The sequence below is a fragment of the Paramacrobiotus metropolitanus genome, unplaced genomic scaffold (genome assembly GCF_019649055.1).
Source record: "Paramacrobiotus metropolitanus isolate TYO unplaced genomic scaffold, Prichtersi_v1.0 Parri_scaffold0000003, whole genome shotgun sequence".
In the NCBI taxonomy this organism is placed as follows: Eukaryota; Metazoa; Tardigrada; class Eutardigrada; order Parachela; family Macrobiotidae; genus Paramacrobiotus; species Paramacrobiotus metropolitanus.
The window spans coordinates 3,366,019-3,391,291 of NW_026570223.1; the positions used below are offsets into that span (position 1 = coordinate 3,366,019).

At 42.0% G+C, this 25,273-nt stretch overlaps 6 protein-coding genes across 6 annotated transcripts; 1 reads left to right on the forward strand and 5 right to left on the reverse strand.

Moving 5' to 3' along the window:
* Nucleotides 1–72: 72 nt before the first annotated feature.
* Nucleotides 73–7,733, reverse strand: LOC129594767 (cholesterol transporter ABCA5-like). Its single transcript, XM_055491559.1, has 16 exons — nucleotides 7,088–7,733; nucleotides 6,273–6,696; nucleotides 5,977–6,101; nucleotides 5,342–5,911; nucleotides 5,039–5,195; nucleotides 3,520–4,977; nucleotides 3,309–3,445; nucleotides 2,652–3,185; nucleotides 2,350–2,580; nucleotides 2,083–2,289; nucleotides 1,770–1,935; nucleotides 1,660–1,709; nucleotides 1,381–1,574; nucleotides 1,223–1,298; nucleotides 567–1,026; nucleotides 73–466 (listed from the first exon to the last, which is right to left on the reverse strand). The coding sequence occupies exons 1-16, from the start codon at nucleotides 7,280–7,282 to the stop codon at nucleotides 312–314; spliced, it is 5,139 nt and encodes a 1,712-aa protein (XP_055347534.1). The 5' UTR covers nucleotides 7,283–7,733; the 3' UTR covers nucleotides 73–311.
* Nucleotides 7,734–8,114: 381 nt separating this feature from the next.
* On the reverse strand, nucleotides 8,115–13,534 carry LOC129594777 (uncharacterized). The gene is made up of 5 exons (XM_055491572.1): nucleotides 12,986–13,534; nucleotides 10,292–11,564; nucleotides 9,521–9,968; nucleotides 9,026–9,324; nucleotides 8,115–8,899 (listed from the first exon to the last, which is right to left on the reverse strand). The coding sequence occupies exons 1-5, from the start codon at nucleotides 13,025–13,027 to the stop codon at nucleotides 8,412–8,414; spliced, it is 2,550 nt and encodes an 849-aa protein (XP_055347547.1). The 5' UTR covers nucleotides 13,028–13,534; the 3' UTR covers nucleotides 8,115–8,411.
* A 1,788-nt stretch (nucleotides 13,535–15,322) lies between these two features.
* LOC129595800 (uncharacterized) lies at nucleotides 15,323–20,072 on the reverse strand. The gene is made up of 5 exons (XM_055492913.1): nucleotides 19,949–20,072; nucleotides 19,410–19,731; nucleotides 18,344–19,061; nucleotides 16,312–17,011; nucleotides 15,323–16,136 (listed from the first exon to the last, which is right to left on the reverse strand). The coding sequence occupies exons 1-5, from the start codon at nucleotides 19,985–19,987 to the stop codon at nucleotides 15,522–15,524; spliced, it is 2,394 nt and encodes a 797-aa protein (XP_055348888.1). The 5' UTR covers nucleotides 19,988–20,072; the 3' UTR covers nucleotides 15,323–15,521.
* LOC129595843 (putative RNA polymerase II subunit B1 CTD phosphatase RPAP2 homolog) lies at nucleotides 20,033–21,747 on the reverse strand. Its single transcript, XM_055492977.1, has 6 exons — nucleotides 21,549–21,747; nucleotides 21,373–21,487; nucleotides 21,117–21,218; nucleotides 20,969–21,034; nucleotides 20,517–20,644; nucleotides 20,033–20,432 (listed from the first exon to the last, which is right to left on the reverse strand). Exons 1-6 carry the CDS (start codon nucleotides 21,626–21,628, stop codon nucleotides 20,321–20,323), a joined length of 603 nt encoding a protein of 200 aa, XP_055348952.1. The 5' UTR covers nucleotides 21,629–21,747; the 3' UTR covers nucleotides 20,033–20,320.
* An 80-nt stretch (nucleotides 21,748–21,827) lies between these two features.
* On the forward strand, nucleotides 21,828–22,577 carry LOC129595854 (uncharacterized). The gene is made up of 2 exons (XM_055492988.1): nucleotides 21,828–22,120; nucleotides 22,211–22,577. The coding sequence occupies exons 1-2, from the start codon at nucleotides 21,996–21,998 to the stop codon at nucleotides 22,329–22,331; spliced, it is 246 nt and encodes an 81-aa protein (XP_055348963.1). The 5' UTR covers nucleotides 21,828–21,995; the 3' UTR covers nucleotides 22,332–22,577.
* Nucleotides 22,567–25,229, reverse strand: LOC129595833 (ras-related protein Rab6). The gene is made up of 5 exons (XM_055492966.1): nucleotides 25,098–25,229; nucleotides 24,844–25,034; nucleotides 23,879–24,097; nucleotides 23,235–23,440; nucleotides 22,567–22,932 (listed from the first exon to the last, which is right to left on the reverse strand). The coding sequence occupies exons 2-5, from the start codon at nucleotides 24,911–24,913 to the stop codon at nucleotides 22,798–22,800; spliced, it is 630 nt and encodes a 209-aa protein (XP_055348941.1). The 5' UTR covers nucleotides 24,914–25,034; nucleotides 25,098–25,229; the 3' UTR covers nucleotides 22,567–22,797.
* Nucleotides 25,230–25,273: the final 44 nt, after the last annotated feature.

Below are 25,273 nucleotides of genomic sequence, written 5' to 3' on the forward strand. Positions count from 1 at the left end.
TATAATTATTATAATTATTTTTCTACGCTACTGTATCATTTGTATACAGATACGACTCGTATCTAAAATGAGAAAAGCTACGGTACTTTGATTCGCAAACCTTTCATAACAAGACTGACGCAATAAAATATACAATTCATAACCTGTAAAATCTAAAATTTAAAACACAGAAGACCGGTAACATAATCTACAGTAATTACAGAATACAATGTAAAATTTAATTTACCACCGCGAAAATAAGTAATCACAGCCGTTTCCAGGAAAACTGCATAAAACAGAAACACAAAACGATCACAATAAATTACTAAAAATTACACAGGCGCATACGAGACGCTTGAGAAATCCGTTGGAATGGAGCCGCTATGAGGCAGATCCGGAACATCCTGCATCCTTGCAAAATGCAGAAATACTTGTTCGATAGTGGTTTGACTGAAGCTGAACTCTTCCAAATTATATTCTTGCTTCACTGTAAACAGAACAAAAAATAACAAAATACAAAAACAAGCAAAAATTCTGACGCCGTCCACTTTAAAACAACAATACGAGTATTCTGCCAGTAAACTTACATCTATCAAGGTCGGCAAAAATACTTCCCAAAGAAGAAACCTGCTCTTTAGGAACTGAATAAACCATCCGGTTGTAAAACTCTTCCATTAACTGCGAACGAGGCAAAATCTGCTTTATCGCACTTTTGGCCTTTTGCAGTTGTATATCTTGCCCGTTCTGCGACAATCCCGCCGCCATACTCAGTTTCACTTCCAAAATATAACCGGAGCCAAATTTGTTTTTCAGATGCTGCGACGAGCCAATACATTTCAGTTCACCATTGACAATAATTCCAATACGATCACATAAAGCGTCTGCTTCCTCCATGGAATGAGTGGTGAGAATGGCTCCGCGCTGTCCACCGAAACTCTCCATAATCATGTCCCAAAGATTACGTTTGCTCTGTGGATCCATGCCGGTAGATGGCTCATCCAGCATGACTAACGGAGGGTTGCCGATCATACTTATGACAAAGGTCAACTAAAACGAATGCAGACTTTTTAATGTCGAAACTGGTTACGTGAAAAACGAATAATTAAGAAATAAATAAATAGTTGAAAAAAATCTCTGATTCGTTTTACAAAATTCGCTCAATTCCCGCTTCTGCACATACGCTATGTACTGCGCAAATTTCTCACTTACTTAAAAGTTGAAAACCGTACACATGACATCTAACCTTGCGCTTTGTGCCACCACTCAGATCTGATGCCCTTTTATCAAGATGTTCAGTAATATAAAGACCCTCCGTAAATCTGTTTAAGGAAATGAAAACGGAATTAGAAGAAATTAAATCGTGTGCTACAAAATCATGTGCTCTTTCAGACAATTTCTTACGTTTTTATAGATTCTTGTCGTCGATCTGCCGGTAAGTCATTCAAGATGCCAAATAATTCCAAGTGTTCTCGCATGGTGATGTCTTCCCAGATGGTATCCACTTGTGGACAGGAGCCCATGGACTCCAACGCATCCAGCGTCTGCGTATGAAGGTTATAACCGTTCACATGCACATCCCCGCTGCTGGGTGAAATCTAGTAAAATAAAACGTAATTCGTTAATTTCCATAAAATGAGTATGGACATTTAAGTGCTCTAACTGTTGTCGCAAATATTTCACCTCTCCCGTAATCATGGACAGCGTAGTGGTTTTCCCAGCACCGTTTGGTCCTGAAAAAAGGGATCTGTTCAGGGATAATCCAGCTGGATAATGTAGCTATCTGTAGTTACCAAGCAGCCCAAATATCTCTCCCTTGGGGAAGATCAGGGAAACATTTTTAACCGCTACTTTCTGCTCCGTTGTAACCACCTTGCTGCATTTCAGTTTGGCCTTTAACCAACCGAAACGAGAGCGCTTCTCAAACGACTTCCATAAAGCTCGAAGCATGACAGCGTACTGCAAAATAACAAAAATCGACTGTAATACAGTAAATGTCCCATTTCAAAGCCCAAGGGCACAAAGGAAAACGCCATGAACGAAGGGAAAATTGTTCTGGTAGAACTGCAAATCGAAAAGGAACTTTTCTAGTCACTAAACAATTACCGAATTGTCCGTTAACGGGTTAGTTTCCCTGACATGTGTTCGCTCGTGCTCCACGTCATCATCCTCACTGTTCAACGTTCGAATTTCCACAAACTCATGATGGGCAGTTGATCGCTTTAATCCTAACAGATGGAGCCAGTTCTGGTTGAAATGTTTTGATTCCAGGAAGACCAGAAACAATAAAAGAAGCGGGATTTGGACAGCGTGCTGTAAAATAAATTATTATGTAGTGGTACTCCTCTTCCCATTGTAAACGCGCTGCTATACCGCAATCATCACAATCGGAATATTACTATCCCAATCGAAGTATCCCTGAGTAGGCGTTCCTCGCTGGTTAGCGATGGAATTGCTTAAGCTAAGCTTTTCAATATAGATCATTGCGCCAAAAAATCCGTAATTGGGAAAAGTGAAAGCAAGTATGTAATGCACGACTTTTGCAGCCAGTGTTTCGCCAAACGCATCCAGCATAAAAACGATCAGGTATAACACAAACGAGATCTGCAAAAGCAATTTCACGTTATGAATTTAAATGTATCAAAAAGAAACGAACGAAAGACCAACTGGCTCACCATGGCCATAGGAAATGGTAGTCCCACCGCAGCGGTTTCGAATTTGGCAAAGACAAAGGAAAGACAATAACAAAACAAAATAATTGCCGGCGCATGCACAGCAAACAAAATAAGCACTGGTCCAATAGCATTAATCACAGAGGTAACGGTGAAAGCATACAATAATCCAATAAGCATTGCAAACGACGCAATAAACTGTATCAAGTGCATAAAAAAGGCACTTCCCCAGTAGATCCAGAACGAGCAACCAGCCATGCGAATCTGGCTGCGAATTTTTATTTGACGGTCGCGACAGACATCGATGCCATAGACACCCGGGATCATAATGAGTGCCAAGCTAACCAACAAAGATCCAAACATGAAGTCAAACACCTGCACCACCGTAGCCTTTAACGGCGGAAACGGATGTGTAGTGACATGAAACGTCTCATCCCTTCCGGTTATTTCATTGAAAATGGCATTCAGCAGCATGTTGATAGTAAAGGGAATCCCGTGGGTGGATGTACCGTTATAAACGACGCTAGCTGAAGGTACCTGTAAGAACCCACACACTAAAACCAAATATTAAAACAGTACTTGAAAAGTATGTTCGTGTATCCTATTCTACTTAATGTAGTTCATGTATTAAATACAAACTCCATGAAAGGAATCACATACCGTTTCGTTAGTAGTCAAATTTCGGAAGATAAATCCGCCGAAATGATTCGGACTGGATAGCAAATTGGCATACGGGTAATCATCAAATGGCATGATGCTTTTGGACATTTGCGTCAGCAGTCCATCCAAACTAGATCCTACAATAGCAAAGCATATATCCACAGTTATCGAGAAAGCAAATAAAAAGTAATAAAAACAACTCGTGCCTTACCGGTGTCATTCTGGAAAAAATATCGCCCATTATTTTTCAAGAAGTCTTTCCCAATATCCGCCAAGTTTAATGGATCGCTTCCCTGCAGCTTAATAAACCATTCCCTCGCCATCATGGTCAATCCTCCATTCATAACCAGCAGCATGAAAGGAATCAAAAACTGGAATATCAAAGACAACTTGGACCGCAGCATAAGCAATATTCGCATTTTCCCCAGTGCCCAGAACTTAGTCCACACGGAGACAGAGCCTTTTTCCGGGCGAGCAAAAACTGCGGACGCTAAACGTGAATAGCTGCGCTTCTTGTCAGTGGTCATCTTCTCGCTGTACTCCCTGATGTCCACGTCTTCACCCGTATCCTCATCCGCCAATTTCAAGAATATTTCCTCCATGGTAGTCAAAGACACACCGTAGCTCTTAACATGCAGGCGTTCCAAATTTTCATCCAAGTTGTTGAATAATTTCGGGAAGGATGCAATCTGATTTTTCGGCAGAATATAGGATAGTTCTCCCGCGTGTGACCGGGACTTCTCTGCTCCACCGATAAACGCTTGGACAGTCTCCGTAATCGGCTGTTCCTCCACATCTTTATCAATCGCCATTGTCAAATGATATCCCAACCCGAACCGATTCTTTAAAAACAGGGAAGTTCCCGCGCACCGCAACCGTCCGTGCCCCATAATCAACTTCCGATCCGCGAACACATCTGCCTCCTGCATGGACTGTGTCGTAATAATCACACAACGGTTCTTCCTAAACCCGCGAATCATATCCCATAAGAAGCGCTGGGAATACGGATCCACACCGGAAGTGGGTTCATCCAGAATTAACACGCGTGGATTTCCAACGGCCGCGATGGCGATGCACAGTCGCCGCTTTTGGCCACCGCTCAACTTTTGGGATTGTTGATCTGCTTGCGGTCGCATAACGATCTCATCTAAAATTCGCTCACATTCCGCTTTGGCTACGGCGTTGGAAAAACCTTTTAAACGGGCATAGAATTCGATATGTTCGCGCACTGTTAAGGTATCGAACAGAATATTGTGCTGCGGACATATTCCGATCATCTTCCGCGCTTCTTGCAGTTGTTCAGGTTTGGTCACATCTTTACCGTAAATCAACGCATTACCGGCCGTAGGAGCGATCATTCCGGTAATCATGTTGATAAGTGTGGTCTTACCGGCTCCGTTATGACCAAGTACGGCCAAAATTTCATCTTCGTACACTTCATAAGTAAAATCATGCACGGCAACAGCATTATTACTACCGGGATACACTTTGCGCAAACCATTCATTGCCACCGCCGTTTTGTAGCGGAGTTCTTCCGGAACTGGTTCCACGTCGCCGGAATCAAACAAGCTGCTCATGCTAGCCGTGTAGCTGGGTAAAGGTCCGTTGTATCCGCACCAGTATGAGGGCAGAAGAAAAAACCAAGGCCGCTGTTTAGGAGTATCATCGCCTGAAAAAAAGCTGCAGTCTGAAACAAAGTCTTAAAAAGCAGGGGAATTAAGATCACATACTGGGAAAAACCTGCTCTAAATAAATGGCGATCAAAGAGTACACAACAAAATCCATCGCCAGCATGATAATAGCATCTCCAAACGAAAATTCCGATTGCGATGTGTCCATGGCGTTCCCAAAACCAATGCCCCATCCCGAAGCTTCCGCTTGAGCTACCTGTGATAATTAAAAGCTTTGTTGCCGATTATTGTGGCCATCCGCTGTCAGATAAATAGGACACTAAGCCGTATACTGTACTTTAAAATTCTACCCTTATAGCACAGTCTCTTACAAAAAGTCTACAAATATCATAATACACTTACTCGCGACAGACTCATGAAATAAGCAGTTGGTGACAGGATAGCGATACCAAATTTTGCTTCGTCCGACATTTGTGGCACAAAAGTCTCCACCAGATACAAAAATCCAAACACCTGCATTAATGCGTACGTAACTAAACCCGCAATCAGAGGACGCCGGAAGAACGGTGCAATACAGAATCCCAAAGCGATAACACTCCCTCCAAAGAGCATACAATCAATCAACAGTAGAACAAAACTGCTGTTTGGCCAGATGTTGAGATATTTCGCCAAAAGTAAGGCGATTACCGACACCAACAGCATAATCGCGGCATACAGCAGGATCCAGCTCAACCAGTACACGGATGCACGCAGTCCCATGATCTTCATGCTCTCAATGTGTTTCTTTTCCTTTTCCGTAACAACATAAATTACTAAGAAGATGACATAGAATCCAAGCAGGTTAGCGAGATATGTTGCTGGCATCGATGCCACAGCTGCGCCGCCGTTTAACAGTGTCGTTGGTCCTTCCGGCATCAGCTTCGTAGTAAGATTGACCGGAGCCAAATCAGGCAAAGACCCGTTGCTTTTCATCTTCAAAGTACAACCACCGGTGAATTCAAAAATTTATTTACGCTGTTTATTCTGATTATGCCTACTTTTGTGTAACCCGCAGAGATCAAATTCTGCAGCGCAGAAAATCCAGTAACCGCGTATGAATTTGCGAGGCACAAGTTGGGCGTGGCAACGGTAACAGCCGTTTTGTTTAGAGGCCGGCAGGATGCTGCAAAATAACAGCAAAGCAAAAATAAAACAAGTTCTGAATTTTAACGAACTGAAAAAGCATTTTACGATTCAAAATAAATACATTTTGACTACTTGAAAAAAATTTTAAAAGATTAGTAAGGAAACCACGAACTGCGAATGGCAACGGTTACATTCCACTTATTCTTACAATCGCCCTGTCTCAAGTATGGCTTCGACGTGGGTGGAACAAATTCATTCGGAAATCGGAGGGAATAGTTCAGAATTCTGAATTCCTTATCATGAAACACAAGACCGACGCCAGGAAACGTGCCGTTCAGGTAGAATTTATCCATCTCTTCAGGTGAATCAAACGGCTGGGTGTACATCATCGACGACGAGTTATATTTAGTCCACCACTCGGTAGCATACGCCATAATAAATTTTGCCTGATCATTAGGCGGGGTGAAACCAACGGGAAAAATAGGAATACTGATGTTCGGGATGGGCGCTCCCGGATACCGCAACGGTTGATCCACAAACTCGGGTACAGCCGGGTAGGCAACGTTAAAACTTCGCATTAAAGTGCCCAGAAAAACAAATTCACCCAGAAAAATAACCGGGATGAAGAATTCCTGCAAACAAATATTCACCCAAAAATTTACGAGAATAAATATTTAAAATTTATACATTTCCGTGCTGATGATGATTTTGTACTAGTAATAACAAAATCACTGTATCTGAATTTACCCATTCATGGCTGATAAAATCAAAATATACCAAAACAGTAAAATATTGATTACAAGTCATATGACAATGACATCAACCAGCGTTATGCCACAGTAGTAAGTAAATAAGCAAAAAGCTATTACAGATCTGTATTATTAATAATAAGTTAGAAAAAGTCTGGATTAACGACATGATGCCGTATTTCAAGCTATGTCACTGTTCCAAAAAGAACTTCATAATTTATCCGTATTCTATACATATTAAGGAACTTAAGTACTGTATTGCGTATTCCCATACCACAAGTGTCATTTTGATGGATTTACGCTTCAGAAGCATGTTTCGGCGAATCATCGTGAACAGCTGCCCGAAAAATGTCGACACTGGAGGATCGGACACGGAATGTGCAACCAAAACAGTTCGAGACGAACTGAGATCCACAGAATCCGTCGAACTGTCCGTCGACTCCATGGGCGAGCTGGAAAACGTTGCCATTTTGGGAATTCGGATTAGGACGCCTTCGTCAATTTAACTGATTCGCGATCACCATCAGATGATGCAGACGATATCATCGGCAAAACGCGCCTTCGGCTGCAGCGGTTCCAGCGGAGCGAGACCGTAAGAGTAAATACGCAGTAACGCATAAGCAACAGCAAATATCCGGACAGGAATAAGAAAATAACGAGCCAGATTTGTAAGAAACTGTGACTTTACTGTTAGTTTGGACTCCCGATAACGGTGGATGGTATGCGCTGATACCGTGATAGGATTGTTGTCCCAATCGCCCATACAGATTGCCCTAATCACTCTAACAGCAGCAATCTATTCCATTCTCCATTGATTACTATTGGAGATGTCTAAATGTTGACACACACAAATTACGGTATTTTATGAAAAAAACAATCGAAGTGGTCGGGAATAAAACCAACTTTTAACAGTGGTAAGTAACTCAGTACTCAATGTACAAATTACGATTAAAAATAAAAACAATGTGACTGCAGCTGAAAGTTTTGTTTGTTGTCGTTTTCAGGAATTTGGATGTCGCTGACGTCAGCGCGGACACGCCTACTCATGGCATCCAATATGCAACCGCATTTCCGGTCAGTGACTTCTTGTTAATCATTTTGAAAGCTGATCCGAACGACATTGTAGTAAATTATTAGTAAGTACAAATTTTACATTTTTTAATTTCTGCATTATTAATCCCGCATGTTAAAAATAGCCGAGTGGCATATGATCAACTTGCTGTGCAAGTTTTTGCCTCGGTTAGAAATTTAGAATGATGATGTCCGTATTGTTTTTTACATGGTATACTCGTAGTCTGTAATTTTCATGTTTTCAGATTTATTTACAAAAGCGACACTGCCACCGTTCTGACATCACTGAATCGATTATATGATAATCGATTCTGAGCAAAAACTCAACAGGATTTCAAAAACATAATAAAACTCAAAATGAACTAGTTAACAAATTTTGTCGGAACCATGTATAGTTAAAGTTTAGTCAGAGAGTAGAAATCAACAGCAGTATCCAAAAACCATGCACAGAGACCAAAACGTTAAGATTAGTATTAGCATCACCGCAAAAATGAAATAACTGCACTAATAGTCTAATACCAATTTAACTACGATACGCTCTTGTTGACGTAATCCAGATTGATGTCTTTGAGTTTATTGGAGATACGATGCAGCGACCGTAACCTTAAACAGAGGATGATGGCGCACAGTGTGGTGAGAATCAGTAGGGCCAGCAGCACCACGATGCCGGCGACGAAGCTCGTGGGCGAGATGCACACATCACTGACACCCACGACGCGCTGGGCGGTAGAGTAAACGACGGTGTTGTTGGCCTTATTCTCCAGGAACGATAAATCACCGGGTGACACGACACGGAAGCGCCGTTTCATGCCCACATTTTTCTGGATTTCCGGATCGGGGACCGGAGCATCGCGCCGTTTCCGATACACTGGTTCATCGTCGTCGGTTGGCTCCTTTGTGGATTTTCGTTTGCTGGAGTCGGCTTTAGCGGTGACGCTGGGTTTCTTCGTGGTGGCTCCATCCTTGTCGTTTATGTTGAAATCTTCATCTTCCGCACTCATGGCGTTATACAATGCTGTACATAAAAAATTATTCTATATATTGTAACGAGCGGTCGCAAATTAAAAAAAATTCGATTTACAAAAGGTCACTAAACTCGACATATACATTTCTTAAATTTTTGCGTTGACATGTTGCTTACCTGCACCCTGAGATCCACCAGGGGCGGCCGTTGCACGGTTCACGAGCGATCGCTTGGTGATCTTGATAAGTCTTCCCTCTTGCATCATTTTCTTGACATCACTGTTAACAGAATCTTCATTGGCGTCCGCGCCGGCCGACGTCTTCTGCCCAGATGCAGCAGCGTCACTGCTCATGGATCCCGAACCGGAAGCCGATTTGGACGATGACGATGAGCTTGCTGCTTTTCCTGACACAGTGGCCTTTTCTCCGGAAGATGATGCCGAAGACTCGGATAAAGTACCGTCGACATTTCGCGATCTACAGATCAACTTACACGATAATGACACAATAGACTCCAATGTACAGAGTATAAATGCAGCTTATATACAACAGGACTACGCTAACCGTAAGCTAATTGGGGAATATTATTATTTTTGTCGCAATTTTCATGATATTCCGAATATGTTAGCGAATAATAACTCGTGACTATTAATTTTTAGATGCGGTTACGTACAACTGTCCACGTGCAGCGGCACTCGATCCACCGAATGATAATCCAGAATGAATGGAAGCAACAGCCACAGGTTTACTCGCGGAACCGGTCTCGCCTGCTGCCTTATTGTAGCACTGCTTTGCACAACCAAATTTACAAATTTCTACACTGCACTCCAGCTGGACGTCGACGGAATCGGGGAATTTAAACGCTTGGAAATATGCATAAGAAACCACACTGGCCTGATCACCGTAATTGGTCACCTTTGCAATATCGGACATAATTTTAGGCCGCGTGACGCATCCGTATTCGTCGACCAACTGAACTGACGGTCGTGCACCATCGCTGGCAACACAGTTAATTACGCGCATGTCGAACTTCTTCGTCTGATCTTGAATACCAATGGCAAGCGTTAAGTACTCTCCAATGCGGACAATACCGTTCACTTCCGGTGCATACGGTCCTTTCCCTACAATTACAGGAATTATGCATAATCACATCTAGAAGACAAAAAGGCGAACAAACCGCAAATAAAAAATTGGTCAGCAAGCTGCAAGCAAATCAGTGCTTTTAGACAATAATTTAGCTAAATCTGTAGTCTTATATTTCAAGCCATTCGTATTGCAAACCAAAGCTTTGTGCGTTATATTCGGCTTTGCAGTTTAGTTGATAATTACTTTGCGAGTGTTACGTTATTAAAGTGTATCTTGTTATATTTTAATGCCGGGAATAAGTTTTTAATACACTTCAACTATATAGCAACAAAGATCTCAGACTACGGGCAAAATTTACCCTGCTGAACGGTCATCCACACTCCGACATTGTCCCCCGCAAACGTAGCCGGCACTACTTCCAACGAGTCCACTTGGAACGGCTTATACGAAACCGTCTTATGATAATTATCATGCCATTCGCATCTTAACGCTTTGGCTACATCCCAGACCTCTTGGATATTGGCGTCATACTGAATAATAATGATATTCTCAAAGAACCGGCTCGATCCACCAGTCTTGTCTTCCCCGAACGGTGCATTGGCTCGCAGAGCGGTGTTAGACTGGGTATCCTCATCCTCCTTACCGTCATCCGATTGGTCCTGATTGGAAAACTGCCCGTTGGTTTTGGCAGTTCCCGGAATCGATGCGGCAAATTTGTTAGCACCGGAAGCAGCATTGGCACTGCCCTGCACTTTAGCATTCAAGGCAGAATTCTGTTGGAACTGTGACTGAGCGTTCACCTGGTTATTTCCCTGTATCGGCATGGCTGGGCCCTGGTTTTGATTCCGATTGAAATCCACGTTGCCATTTTGCATATTGGGTGGAGGAGGCGCCTGCTGTTGTTGCTGCGGGAGTTGTTGTTGTCCGCCGTAGCCGTTGGAATTCCCATTCCACATGACCGCACCATTCATATTGTTTTGCGGATAATTATTGTACTGTGTATACTGTACAGGCTGACCACCTCCGTATCCTCCGTTGTTCATATTCATTCCGGGCATTCCACCGGAGTAGTCGGTATTGGCTGGACCCGGCTGCCAGTACTGTCCGCTGCCTCCCGTTCCCATCTGCCCGGCGGCCATAGGATCACCGTAACCTGAACCGGAACCGGCCGATAGGTCTTGACTTTCCATCTTCGGTGCATACGGATCGCCCATGAATTCCGCTCCCATCCCGGTGCCCCAACCGCCCAGTGAGCGCGCTTGGGCGCCGGTTACATTGGCGGTGGGTATATCGCGGCGGGTGCGCGTGGCGTTGGTGGTGGTGTTGGATTCTTGTGGAAGCACTTCGTCGCTGGAGCGGAGGAAGCCGTCGGAGCGACGGGTACCGCCGGCGATACCCGATCCGCCCGCTGTCGTCCCGCATCCGCTGTACGCTATGGTGAACTGGTAGGAATATTTAGCGGGGGCCGCTTTCACGTAGACACATTCACTTCGCGCGAAATATCCTTTGGAAAATATTATTCCGTTAAAGGGTGTGTTGAATTCAATGTCTACCAACATGTCGTTATCGCCGCATTTGACGTTGAGACTCTTTAATCGGTTGAGATCTGCTGTGACAGTTGAAAGGGCAATCTGCAAAAATTTATATATTGTAATAGATGTAACGATATCGATCATTCCAAGCCTTCTGTTCCAATTCGGCGAAACAATCGGGATTTAATGCAGATAGTGCGGGCTTCGCCACAATTTGATATGGTGTGAAACTTCTGTTTTAAGGTCTGATTGCCGTTTGTGTTGCTGTTATATGTATATTTACTCCCATGCATAGCAAAAAAATTAGCGAACAAAAGCCATACTGCTTCATTTCACTTTTCTCGACAATAGCCAGCTGCAAAGTGCTTATGGTGAGAGGCCGGAACGAGTTGACAACGATCAGAATAATTTTAATTAATAATTGTAAGACGTAAAGCCCCAACCATTCGCTTATTTTTCCTGGCTAAAGCAATTAGTTTGAATTAACTAAACTAATTAAGTTTGTTCTCGGGTCTTGTTGTGATGCGAATGTTTCTCGTAGTGCAAGGTCGCAACGGGTTGCAAAGACTCGTTTAATCGTACTGTACTATAGTATCTGTACAGATAGCCGCAGAAAACGTTTAAAACTAACGATGGTTAGACCGATCATGAAACATGTACTGTTTCTTGTTTTTCGCATATCCAGTTCACGTTATGAAGCCCAACATGATAGTGGTCAGTTTATGATAACTAACCATAAAACTGCTTAAGGATGCGCATTTTCTATCCATTAGAAAATCACATTACAAGACAACTGACTGTATTATGAGAAATAAAACAGACTTTTGCGCGTTGAAGGACTGTGACCGAAACGTGCTTTTATGACGGAAGTGCGAATGTTATAGGGCTGCCTGTACGTACTTAATACTAAGGTAAACTAAGGTAATACGGCAAAGGTAAACGATAACGGTTATAAGAAATTATATTCTCTATCACCGGTAAGCAACTCATATTATCTGGCAATTTGGGTTACGGTTCGGCTCTAGCCGTTAGTTTTTTATGACAATCATACCTCAACGTGTGAGGTAATCGAGGTTATACGCATCATGAATTATACACAGCTGGACCGTCACTATAATCGCTTTAGCAAGGGTGGCAAATAATGAGAAGCCGACACGAAAAAGTATTTATTAATGATATTGCAACGTGCAGTATTGCAGTGGGCAAATACATAATTACTAGTTTGCTAACTTTATAATACATAAGTAATTGATATTCAGACAAAAGCATTAATTTCGGCCGATGCAGATTGACGCTGAAAAATTAAGTAAAACTACTGGCAAACAACCCAATCACATTAACGTTAAACTTGTTGCACTGCACATCTGCAAATAGTTTTGTACATCCGTCGCAAAAAGAACTTTTACAAAACTTCCATTTGTTGCAAACTTGCACATTCCAAAAGTCAACAAATTATTTTAAAGTTTAACTACTTTTAAGACTGATAAACGAATCGAATGCGCTCAGTAAACTAATCGTACCTGTACAAGCACGACGACGGTAATCCATATAAAGGTAGCCATGGCTGACGCTCGGGGATGACCGGAAGAAATATTCCACAAGATTATTATGAACTGATAAAGCTTTACGTAACCACAAACAACATTCGCTTAATGATTCGCATTCACGTTTTCCACCGACCAAACTGGGTGATCAATAATACAAGGCCAACGATAATCCGAACCCGACCAGCAGGCGCGGTCTTGTGGGAATATTGGGCTATCCTTACAAATCACTCATCAACGATTTGTCTGTCGAGGACTCCAGTGGATAAGAAGCGTGCCGACCTGCGGCGACCTTATTGCTGCTTAACTTGTTTACGAAGATCGTGTGCGTCTGATATCATAAAACGCTTTGCCGAGAAGATCTTCGTACAAAAAGATGCGAGTCGGACGGATATGCGAGCACACTTGAACTTGAAAAGCGGCCGTTGTATATGGACTGCAGCATAGACAGTATTGTACACCTGTTGCACATCAACTTACAATTAATACAGCCGCGCTTTTTGTCAGAGCATGCAGCGCAATAACTACGCATAACCGCCCAGAATCTTCGGCATGCTAGTCTTTTATAAGATTTGTATATTATTATGCCGCTGTACTTCCGAAAGGCGAAAGAGTGTCGGCTAGTTTCTCTATATGGCTACTGTTCACGCCCCCTGCTATATTGTATTATGATCTTCCTTATGCCGTTGAGCACAAGATCCTGTATTGATGAACACGAAGATGAATGAAAGTAAACCATCGGACTTTGAGCAATCATTGTTTGCTTAGTCATTTTGAAAATTAGTATCTATATTAGAAATTTTGGTGTATAGCTAGTAAGCTCAAAGTAAAAGTTGCGCTCTGGCAGTACTCACTGCCGTCGTCGAACATAATAAGCACTTTTTAATTAAGGACATCGGTCTTCCACACCTTCACGTGCAGCTGGGATAAAATGGTTTAACCGGCAGATCCGGAACTGCCGTGCGATTTAGGTTGAGTCGATAACAGTGCGTAATGCGTTAATGAACATTGTACGTCGCAGGTCCATGTACCTGTACTTCTATGCAAGTATTTAAGTATATAAATGTACTCTAATTATTGCATACAGTATAAATGTTGTGCGCAATGTGATTATTGTTGTACACACTCAATCACACATACTTTTAATACTACCGAATCGCGGGTGAATCATTTTCCTTCTTTTTACGCAAATATGTACACGTATGGTTTTGTTTATAACTTCGCACTATTATATTGCACTTATAATAACACTGATTTAACAGCGGTAGCGGGTAGGGTTCTTAGGATCACAAGAGGCGAGAAAAAGCGGTAGCATGTTGTGTTTTAACATGCGGCTTTGGATTTCGTTGAAATGCCTTGGCCAACTTTATATGAAAAATCAGTGGATTCAATCCCATCAATTCCGCTATATGCCGCTAATAATTCTGGAAAAGTTTTGATAGTTAAGTTATATTTAGATAAGTACGTGCAACCATTTGGTGTTGTCTACTTGAGTTTTGCACTATCTATACGGACTACACTGTAAACCCACTATTAAAGCGGATCTTGCAGTTGAGTAGTTTTATTCTATAACTAATTTAATTTGTGAAGCTTCTGAGATTCAGAAATTTGTGTACGAAACATCTCCGGAAATGCAGCAAGGAGTACTGCAACCAATAAAAACTTCTTATTAGTACGCTGGCATGAACAGTTGAGATTTTACCCAGTGCATAACAAATGATCATTTGTAACGAGTCAGAGTAATTAACCGAAAGAATTATTAGCTGAACATAAGAAAGCGTGACGAGCCATGATGTACGATACCAACGTTTTCATCGAGGAATATTGCAAATGGCTGCTGTAAGTCAGAGTTATTCATGTAAACGGATCAGCAACAAGTGACATCGATGTCATCGGAACTGAAGTTCTAGGTCACAAGTGAACCTTCACATGGCTTCGGAATTGTGACAAACAAACGAAAGTGTACCATTTACACAAATCCACTTTTTGGCCCGTCATTAAGAATTTTTGTCATACGGCAGCACATTCTGTATGGAGCAAGGACAGCCTACAAAATACTACGAGAAAACGAGACAAAACCGGAACTACGAAAAGTGTCGGAAACGGATCTAAAATGTAAACGCTTGTTCTAGTAACTCGATTGTTTGTTGTTTTTAGTGATGACCGTATAGGTTTTGCTTTCACTAACACATTTGTACGTACAGTAATTCATTCATTCCAGATGTTAATTTTCAGTATTTCGCATTGATTATGTCAAGGTATATCGTGATTACCTTATGTGTAATCGTGACCGGTACCCGTCAAAATAAACGTTCTGTTTTCTTAAGAGCAAAAGGAAAATTCGCAAAGAACTTGTAATACGGCAGCGAACATTGGCCTGATACAAAGAACACCGCACTGCGTATAATAAAAATTTACTAATATTATTCACAAATTGAGAAATTTCGTAACGCATCTGCAAGCGTGCAATGAGAAACAATTTGTACAATCTGTAATAAAACTAACAAAAGCATCACAGCATAGTTAAATTATTTGGAAATCCCTTGACAGCCACGGAGCGCGGCTCCGAATACATTGGACTGAAGCTCTGCTTCAGTTTCCGCTGCTGTTTCCTCACCCGGCAACACAGACAAAACGATGCAATCAGGACAGCCAGCAACACCAGCACCGTCAGTGCCCCGCCCACAATGACCCCTATCATGGGCACGCACACGTGATGCACGTCGTTGGGTACAACGTAAAACCATGGGGAAGCGGTGATCTTTTCAGCCGGAATGGAAGTGGTGGTCGTAGGTGTTGTTGCCGGGAGGACAGTCATCGCGTCCGTCCCATTCAACATGGTGGCAGCGGTCGGATGAATAGAAACGGGCAAATGAGGAGACTGGGTGGTGAGGGCCGGCATAATCAGTCTGGGTGTCAAGTTATCGGGGAAACTGGACGGACCACCAAAACTGGAGGCCCCTTCCACCGGCTCCATATCTTTCGAAGTCATTACCATGAATTTCTTCCGCAAATCGACCACCGAGGAGTTCATCGTCGCGTCCGCTTCCCGCTTGCTCTTAGCTGCATGGGAGCGGGTGGTGTTGGACGAGGGCGTGGTTGCATTAACCAGAGTATCATCATCAAGCTGGAAAAAACAAAAAAGAAATTTATATAAGATGAAATTCCAATGCCGGTTACTAAACTAACTAATATAACGTCTCAGTATAATTAGGTACCCATACAACTACTTACTTATGTCAAGTTGCCCGGTAGAAGAGCATTTTTTTCAATATCGATTTCGAGCAAAGATTACAACTTACTTCACGGAGCTGCAGAAATCGAGTGGGCGACTCTCCAACAGGTGTTTTGGCATTGACGCTGACCTCAAACTTCTGCGGACCATTAGCTGCGGACAAACTCTTTTCTAGTGCCTCGAGAATTCTTCGCTGCTCCCGGGACGATTCTGCACCTGCTGGCCGGACGATCTTCTCTGCATTCAACGAACGGCCATTCTCCGATCGCCATGTCTTTAGCAATGCTTCGGCGTCCCCGTTGTACTTCCCGAAACACTGTCGTGGGCATGCGTTACGGCAAATCGTTACGGCACAGTCGATATTCACATCCGCGCTATCGGGAAATTTGAAGGCTTGGAAGTATGCAAAGGTCACACGATTTGCTCCGAACGTGGAGTTGGCATCGTAGAAGGGTACAAACGGTCCCATGTGTTTCTCACGTACCACGCATCCGTTGGCATCTACCAGCTGCATCGGCGCTGCTTTTCCTTCCCCTTTGGCCGTGCAGCTGTGCACGAACAGGTCGAACTTGTTGCCGGAATCCGTTAACGCTATGACCAACGTGAGGGGATTACCGATCTTCACGACGCCCTTGGTTTCAGGGGTCAACGGACCTAAACCGTTACGGATCTGCATGTACGCTCCAACGGAGTCTCCAGGAAAGGAAGCACGTACGACATCGGCTACGTCCACGCGATATCCATTGGAAACACTCTTCTTGTTATAGCTACAAATTATGCCAGAACATTCAAACGATGCACGCGTATAAATGTACAGCGTACTTATGTTTAAATCTTAGAATTAGGTTCACGTATTCACAAACATGTTATGTAACAATCAATCAAGGAGAACACGCAATTTGCAAACAGTAAACGTTTTGCTAATATGGTATGCACACTAAATAATTTCACATTCACAAAGTCGGCTCTACCACCACGTCAAAATATGCATACAATTTGAATTGCCGAACACAGTCATATCGAAACCATAATATTCGCTTGTATGGTAATCCGTTACCAGTGTTTTCTAGTCACCTAAGAGTACTTGTACGTCACATCGCATAAGAATGCAAACATACGAGTACTTTCAACACCCGCTCTAAATCATTATAAAAGTGTAGTATAACATTGGAACCATCGCGGCACATTTTTATTTTATTAAGTATTATACGAGGTTTCCCTATCGCAGTCAACTGCATTCGACCACGATGGCATCCAAACTTCAAGTCTTGCTCTTTCTAACCCTACTGTGCTTTGCAGTTGTGACCTATGGCGCTCCAGCACCAGCCGCTAAGACATGGTCCAATACGGATGAAGAAGATTGTAAGTTCGAAAACATTACCAATTTTTATCAATTTTTTTTTTTATCAAAAATACATATTTGCAAAGCAAACACACCAAAAGCTTCACGTTACTAATTGGTGTATGAGACAACCAGATAACGATTTACCCGCTACGTGCCTTTTGGAACACTTCAAAAAAATTTAAACTAATTGTGAAATTTTAAGGGGATCTCTTGCATCGTCCAAATTTTGCTGCGGAGTGGGCGGAAACCGTACGCAAGTTCAACGAAGCCAATACGCCCTACTCCTCTAAGTGGAAAGGAACAGCGGATGTCCAGCCAAGCGAGCCGAAGCAAGCAGTCTAATATCTCATGAGCTTATTTGGTGCGTAATGCTCCAAACAACCCATTTACCTGTATCGGCTGTATGTGCCTGTTTTGTAAGCTTAATTTGAAAAAATTTCTATGCTTCATAATGATTCACAAAAGCTTTCCTCCAAAAGCTTGTTGCTATATCGTTCAAAACTGATTCGACCAAATGTCTGCCATCACAGAACTGCTAAAGACAGCTAACAATAAAATGAATTGTAACTATGTCTAAAAAACGGCACTTTACAATAAAAATTCAATGGTAAGCAAGTCGAAAAAAAAACTGTAGTACTGCTGCAGTGCTGCTTACATCATCAGTCGGTAATATACGAATAAAATCATTTATATAAAACAGACTGTGATATTTCTGCTTTTATCTGTACTGTATCGATCGAAGTATCGAACTTACCTATTACGCCATTCACACTGCAACGACTTGGCCTCATCTAGCACATCCTGCACTTCGCGGTCCTGCTGAATGATGACAGTATTCTCCACCCATTGCAGGCCTTCTGCCGGTACATCCTCCTCCATGGAGCGTCCCATGCGGGCGTAATAGGGGTTGGTCTGGCCGTAGCCCTGATACTGCGGGTACATGTTTCCCATCATAGGCTGCTGCACTTGCATTGGGTATCGGTAACCGCTTAGCGATGATGGCAGCAAATTCTGCGGGATGACCATTCCGGGTTGCCCATACGGCATCATGGGGGTTGGCTGTGCCATCGGAACAGAATTCGTCATGGTGTTCACTGGGTACACGATGGCATTTACCGGCTGCACTGTACTGGGGGCGTAATAGGGCGTTGTCGTGGTGGGAGCCATGGTGGTTGTCGTTCCATACTTCCGAGCGAACCATTCTTCGAATTCCCGATCGAACGTCGTGCTTCCCAGTTTCCGCGCATTCTCTTCTCTAGGTGTATGGTCGGTAGTTGTTGAGGTCGGCGGTACCGTAGTGGATGGAATGGGCGTTGTCCAGTCGGTTACTGCAGACTTCGGAGATGGAATTATCACTGGAGCTTGCGCCTGACGTGTAAAGGATCCGCATCTGTCGTACCCGATGGTAAAATTGAATACCCGCTGGTTCTCTTTGCCGGTAACGTAAATGCAACTTGGTTTGTTAAAGTAACCTAAAATTTGAAAATCCATTTTTAATCGTATGAAAATTTATGAATAATGCTGCAACAACCTAGCTGACACAAAGGTGAAAAGAAGGGTATGACTTCCAACTATTTATGAATTAGACTCATGATTATTAGTACCGCAATTTCAACCGCGAAAATAATGACCTCACTTGCCAGTGACCGTGATCATGAAACATCATAGCACTTAATTAGCAGTTCTAATCATAGCATAGTTCTAACCATATCACTTAGCAGTTATCTTCTTGTTATAAAAAAAATCTAGGAGGAGTGGAAAGATCGGAAAGTTTCAGTAAACAGTGGCGTGGCAAATCTACGCTGAATTACAGTACTCACCTTTGCTGTAAACGATCCCAGAGAACGGCTTCTCAAACTCCATGTTGACCTTCATCTCGTCTGCTCCGCACATAACAGATAGTTTATAGTTAACCTTTGGAGGAACAGCAGGCTTTGGAGTGACAACACTTCCCGGCATTTGAGCTGGCGACGGAGATAATGGATTGACTGGAGCATTTCGAAGATATGCCGGCAGTGGGCTAGCCCAAGGATCCATGAACGTTCCGGAATTTCCAAACTGATTAAAACCATCAAATTGTCGGGATTGTATTGTGGGTTTTGTTGTGTTTTCATTTCCGCCCCACACTTCGCTAATCATGACCTGCAATATGAATATTGGTTTTACAGCTTACAGAAATTTGTCAGATGCTGCTCGTTTCTATTCATGCAGAAATAAAACCAGTAATAGCAAAATTGTTCGAAAACTTGCTGTAAAAGCCGGCAATAAGTAATATCTGCTTTTGTAGGATAAAGTACTTACTGTAATTCTATAATAAATTATACTAAAACTACGTTTAACTATCGAGCTGTTCACGTACCACTAATGCAGCGCATTTCAATAACGAAGACGGCGTCATTTTTGGTAATAAATTTCCTGACCGACCAGCGGCAAAAACGTAAAATCAGAATATCCAACTTAAAAAAAGCACTTCCACACAGTCACAAAAAATAAAGCTCAAAAATCACTCATTTCGTGCGTCGAAAGTTCACCACTAACCCAGTAACATAAATCTGCCACGAATTTTATCCCCGTCGCTGCAGCCCTCGCCAAGCAGCAAAGACGTACAAAACATGCCAGAGACAGTGAATTACACATACAACTCTCGTAACACACATCCAGCAGGACTCAAAACAATGAAAACTTGGAGATCACGGATACGAAAACAACAGGCAAGAAGAGGGTTTCCAGGTCACTCCGCTACTTCGGTCTGCCTGCTGTCTTCCACTTTCATACGCTGAATTTCGCTGTTCAAGCTGTCCAAATCGGGATCCGTCAAATTCACAGCCACTCCCTGAACTCCTCTGCACCAAGCAAACGAAATGAAACCAGACAGAATGACGTACTCTTCTAAATAGAAAAGCAACCGGGGAAATTACTGTACTTGCCTGATTTCTCCTGGAATCAACACTTGAGGACTGTCAACAGGCTCCTTCTCTCGTAACCATACAGGAACTTCGGATAACTGTTTCTCATATACCAAGGAGGCAGCGTAACAGTCGGAAGAGCAGTAATTCTAAAAAGCCCAAACGCTGTGAAATTGTTATGTAGTGAGTACGTACAACCTGTAAATTTCCTTTCGATAAGTTTTTCCCACTTATTGGTTAATAATACTACCAAAGAAATACGGAAATGCACCGTAACAAATCTAAAAATGAAAAACTTTTTTTAATAAGCAAAAAGTGCCCGAAGGACCAACCAAGCTAGAAACAATGTTTAACTTAAAAATCACTGTACAAGTAACACACATTTAAAGTTCTATTGTTAAAATTCTAGCGCAGTTATGGTAAAGACTAAAGTTTTACAAATGCATACCAGTTATTATTCATTCTCATTTTACCTTCCGATCGCTTATGTCGTAAATCTTATTGTTTTTGGAGTCTATCCGAAATTTCTGAAAGGGAGCCTGCAAGAGAAATTTTTTTTAAATGAAACAAAAAAGAAATAAAATTCCCGTGAACAATTTTCTAAAGTGTACAGCCGCGTACTGTATTTTTGAAACTGTTGGAACAGATCGGATATCCGCAGATGCCAGATAATGCTCTCTCAGCAACAATATCGCGGTAATTCTCGGCACTAATAAAGCGCGCCTAAAAAGCAAACCAGAAATTATCGTAAACCAGATGACGGCTGCTTACTACCGTGGTGTAAAAAAAATAAAATCCGCTGAATAACCGTTACTGAGTTTAGTGAGCTACAATGCTACATAACAGAAAACAGAAATATCGAACAGCGAACACCTACAGCGGACTGGAGCACTTCCGTAGAGACAACATCCTCAATCAAGTTTAGAACGACTTCCCGTGTTCGCTTTTCGATGACTAGTCGGCCTTCAACAGCTTTCAAAATTTCTTTATTCCTACAAATCAAGTGACCCCCACTGCTCAAAACATGGCAACAATTGTAGACTGCGAACACACTTGTTCGGAGCAGATCCAGCTGGTTTCTTTCTCTGTGATCTCGCTGCCGCGCTCTTGACAATTGTTGGCTTCTTTTCCATCTTGCGGTCTCTAGTCCGAATTCCAGAAAAATATCTGATTTCTGGACTGCTGTGGGAGATATGATCATCAATAAGTTATGACTATCCGGGAAATAAGTAATTATTTAAGTTAGATTTCATTTTCAGGAATCTGGCTAAAACGACCGCCACCGGGCGACGTCTTCAAGTTCAACAATTTGCCTACATAAATTCCGATTTTCATTTTCCCGAAATCTTTCACACGTTTTTTGGCATAATCTGAATTCCCTTTTTTGATAATCTCGCTTATCTGTGCTGGTTTGCTGGTGTCACGCGTGGATGTAATTTTTTTGCGGGAAACTCAGTGAAATTTTCTTATTTCGATTGTTTCCTGTTATAACGCATCGACATGGATCCCGGCATGGCAGGATTTTTCATGGGAGGTCCCGGTGGTGATGCACCAGCAAGCAGAAAACCGAAGTACCAAGGACGGTTTGCTGTTTTCCGAGAGATATATGACGATCCTTTTAAATGGTGCGTACAGCGAAACTGCGCGTCGTGTAAGATTGATATAGTGCAACTCTCAATAGTTTCGTTATAGTTGAGTCTTGACGTTTGCAACAGGGGCTTGATCAAAGGAGTGGTTGTGTTTGCTGGAGGGATTTATCTTGCGAGAAAACTGAGAGGATTCGACGTGATGCAGGTTGTCCAACCACCTCCTCCCGGAATGTACCCGCAGTTTTAATTTGTGTGAATATTAAGTTGTGCCGCTGCGAACTGGAAGCTCTTTCAGTGCTGCGCTTCTCACTAATGGAAAGTATTCCGTTTTCAGTTTTGTTACTGTAACAGCAAAATGCGGAATGATGCAACAGTTGTAGATGCATGAATATGATTGATTGTTTGCATTGATATTGCGAGTGGAAAACTGCATCCTTTCAACTACCTTTGTAATTGTGTGAATAGCGAGCAAATAAACAGACTCGTTGCAGTGCCTTTCTTTTCAGTTTACAAATCGCATACCACGAAATGATAGTACACATAAGGAAACAGTTATAAAACATATATATAAAAAATGAAGAAAAGTCAAAACAAACCAAGTAGAAAGCTCAAGCCTCAAATTCACACGCTTTGATGGAACTTGCGAGAAGCATTCGAATGTAACCATGACAAATAGATTAAATAACAAAAACAGATTCAAAGCCGCACTGGAATCAACATGCGCATCCGCCATCGTCCGTTTTTGTGGGGGTCTTGTGATCTTCAAGATGCACATCGACCATATCTCCTTTACTCTTCTCCTCATTATTATCCATACCCGGTAGCGCTGCAGCCACACGGCGGAACAACTGTAAAATTATAAGAATGACCGAGGCGAATAAAACAGCTGAATACTAATCACAGATTCGTATCCCGTAATATGATTTAGAACAGTAAGCGGAAAAGGAAAACCGGCATTACGCCAACGTATCCCATTATTTGTCGAAACAACAACAAAACGAAAATAATTCTTAGGACAAATCCTGCATTCTAAATCGGCCAAAAAAATTGTCAGCAAGCACATATTAAAGTGGGTATAATGATTTTGTGTATGTTGTGAGGCTAAAACAAAAAGAACTGCACCTGTAATCTCAATGATGTGAATCCATACCTGTTTAACATTATATCCAGTTTTAGCACTGGTTTCAATGAACATCACATTCAATTCCTTGGCTTTCTTTTCGCCTTCCTCGGTGCTAACCTGCCGCTTTTCCGCAAGATCTGTCTTATTTCCAACAAGCATTATAATAACATCGCTGCCTCGTTCCGTGCGTACATCGTCAATCCACTTTGACGTTTGGTGGAACGAATTCGCATCTACAAAAAATTATGATCACTGCAACGATCACCGTGCAATTTATGTAAAGCATCTCCTTCAGGACGTTACTACACACGTCAATCACACTTTATACATTATAAAGGTTCTATAAAACAAGAAAACTTTCTCGCAAATCCCGGGGTAAATGCGAATTTCAAAAATATCTCTTGTAACAGAATGCTGAACTGAACGAAAAGACTACTAAGACAATGTGTAATAAAATTTCGAATAATGTCATCACAACGAAAAATAAATAAATCAAGAAAAGGTTCTACGTACGAGTACTTTGTAAACTTAACGCTTCCGAAAATACGTCTCGATTCATAAAAAAAAACCAATAAATTAGTTGCTAATAATGTATTGTACATACTACTTAACGTAGTATTACGACTATCATCGTACCGTACCATTATAGTATCGTACAATTTGAAACTTACTCGTTATATCGTAAACAACGACCGCCACGGTGCTATCTCGAATATAACTGGGAATTAGACTTCGGAAACGTTCTTGACCCGCTGTATCCCATAACTGCAAACGAATCGTTCTGTCTTCAAGATACATCGTTTTGCTGAGGAAGTCGATTCCAATTGTGGCCTGGTACGTATTGTCGAATGTATCGTACATAAATCTCGTTATCAGAGATGTTTTTCCAACTGCAAATACAAAATAAAAACCAAGGTAGTTACATATTTTATTTCTAATTTCAGTTTGAATCAGAGCAGGAGCATTTTATGTTTTAGAGAACAACAATTTACTATGTAGCAACGGGTTTTAAATCTGCCTGAGAACTGGCTCAGAACGCAGTCGCACATGGAACCAGGAACATGCTAAATATTATTTGTAAGAAGTAACTTTATGACAAAAACCAACACACTACTGAAAAGTTAACCATAAAAGCTAAAGCTGTCAGCCTTCCATTTCATGATAATTATGTTGCATCTCCGCTAAAATATTCCGTTAGCAAAGTTACCGTAAACAATTAAAACGAAGCTAAAGTGGTAAAAGTAATTCCAGCATCTAACATTCCAACTCGTAAATATTTACCAAAATTTTAAAAACAAACATAAAATAAAAACTTCACTGAAATGCTCAAGAGTCAACACCTCGCTTAAATTAAAAAACGTATTTGCCAATATGATACATAAAATTTTATTTACAATTCCCTTTTTCCTCCTAAGAAGTCGCTTTGTAATTTTGTTTCGCATAAGGATAAGATGATCCGAAGACTAAGCACCGGAAGTAAGGTGGAAGACAGTAAGGTGGAAGTGTGCTGCTATCGGTTAGATTAATGCATGCTGCATTAGCCTGCATAGTGTGCACCAAAAGCCATAAGAAGCTGGTGGTACTCCTTCATTTAAACACAAACAAAAATACTTCCGAATCTAAGATTTCGCCTTACCACTCTGCTCGCCGAGGAAAACCAATTTAAACTTCTTCAGAGGATTTCCATATTCACTTGCAGTTGTCATTTTCGGTGGTTAGGAACTTAAAGAATGCTGCCACGGCGGTAGCTGTCCCGAACGCAAACGTAATGAATTAGATATCCAGCAGTGGCCACTCAAAAACGCATGAAAACTCCGGCTCCCGTTACTAAAAATTAAAGACAAAACAGTTCTGAACCGAAACTTCTCAAACAGGGAGAGGATCACATACAGAAATCTGGCAACAACGATGCTGACTAGGAGAATGAATTTTCATTTTGTTACTTTGTGGATCGTTAACAACACTAACCCCCGCTAGCCACGTGGAGGGGGTCACTCATAATACTTTTACCATAGCTTTTACACATTGAGGGCGAACGAGCTTGTTGACTGGTGCTGCTGCTACTT

What these genes read in the sequence shown, in the direction of transcription:
- LOC129594777 (XM_055491572.1), bottom strand. Translation starts at nt 13,027, where the DNA reads ATGGCTACCTTTATATGGATTACCGTCGTCGTGCTTGTACAG. An exon ending in CCGTCGTCGTGCTTGTACAG is followed by an intron (nt 11,565 to 12,985) that starts GTACGATTAGTT and finishes AAATTTTTGCAG; the next exon opens with ATTGCCCTTTCAACTGTCAC. An exon ending in GTGGATGACCGTTCAGCAGG is followed by an intron (nt 9,969 to 10,291) that starts GTAAATTTTGCC and finishes CTGTAATTGTAG; the next exon opens with GGAAAGGACCGTATGCACCG.
- LOC129594767 (XM_055491559.1), bottom strand. Translation starts at nt 7,282, where the DNA reads ATGGCAACGTTTTCCAGCTCGCCCATGGAGTCGACGGACAGTTCGACG. An exon ending in TACCATTTCCTATGGCCATG is followed by an intron (nt 2,581 to 2,651) that starts GTGAGCCAGTTG and finishes TTGCTTTTGCAG; the next exon opens with ATCTCGTTTGTGTTATACCT. An exon ending in TTTTGCCGACCTTGATAGAT is followed by an intron (nt 467 to 566) that starts GTAAGTTTACTG and finishes TTCTGTTTACAG; the next exon opens with TGAAGCAAGAATATAATTTG.
- LOC129595800 (XM_055492913.1), bottom strand. Translation starts at nt 19,987, where the DNA reads ATGACGCCGTCTTCGTTATTGAAATGCGCTGCATTAGTG. An exon ending in TGGGATCGTTTACAGCAAAG is followed by an intron (nt 19,062 to 19,409) that starts GTGAGTACTGTA and finishes TTCAAATTTTAG; the next exon opens with GTTACTTTAACAAACCAAGT. An exon ending in CAGTGTGAATGGCGTAATAG is followed by an intron (nt 17,012 to 18,343) that starts GTAAGTTCGATA and finishes CATAATTTGTAG; the next exon opens with CTATAACAAGAAGAGTGTTT.
- LOC129595833 (XM_055492966.1), bottom strand. Translation starts at nt 24,913, where the DNA reads ATGACAACTGCAAGTGAATATGGAAATCCTCTGAAGAAGTTTAAATTG. An exon ending in TTTCCTCGGCGAGCAGAGTG is followed by an intron (nt 24,098 to 24,843) that starts GTAAGGCGAAAT and finishes TTGTATTTGCAG; the next exon opens with TTGGAAAAACATCTCTGATA. An exon ending in CGTTGTTTACGATATAACGA is followed by an intron (nt 23,441 to 23,878) that starts GTAAGTTTCAAA and finishes AATTTTTTGTAG; the next exon opens with ATGCGAATTCGTTCCACCAA.
- LOC129595843 (XM_055492977.1), bottom strand. Translation starts at nt 21,628, where the DNA reads ATGGAAAAGAAGCCAACAATTGTCAAGAGCGCGGCAGCGAGATCACAG. An exon ending in GCTGGATCTGCTCCGAACAA is followed by an intron (nt 21,488 to 21,548) that starts GTGTGTTCGCAG and finishes CTTGATTTGTAG; the next exon opens with GAATAAAGAAATTTTGAAAG. An exon ending in TTGATTCCAGGAGAAATCAG is followed by an intron (nt 20,433 to 20,516) that starts GCAAGTACAGTA and finishes TGCTTGGTGCAG; the next exon opens with AGGAGTTCAGGGAGTGGCTG.
- LOC129595854 (XM_055492988.1), top strand. Translation starts at nt 21,996, where the DNA reads ATGGATCCCGGCATGGCAGGATTTTTCATGGGAGGTCCCGGTGGTGAT. An exon ending in TATGACGATCCTTTTAAATG is followed by an intron (nt 22,121 to 22,210) that starts GTGCGTACAGCG and finishes CGTTTGCAACAG; the next exon opens with GGGCTTGATCAAAGGAGTGG.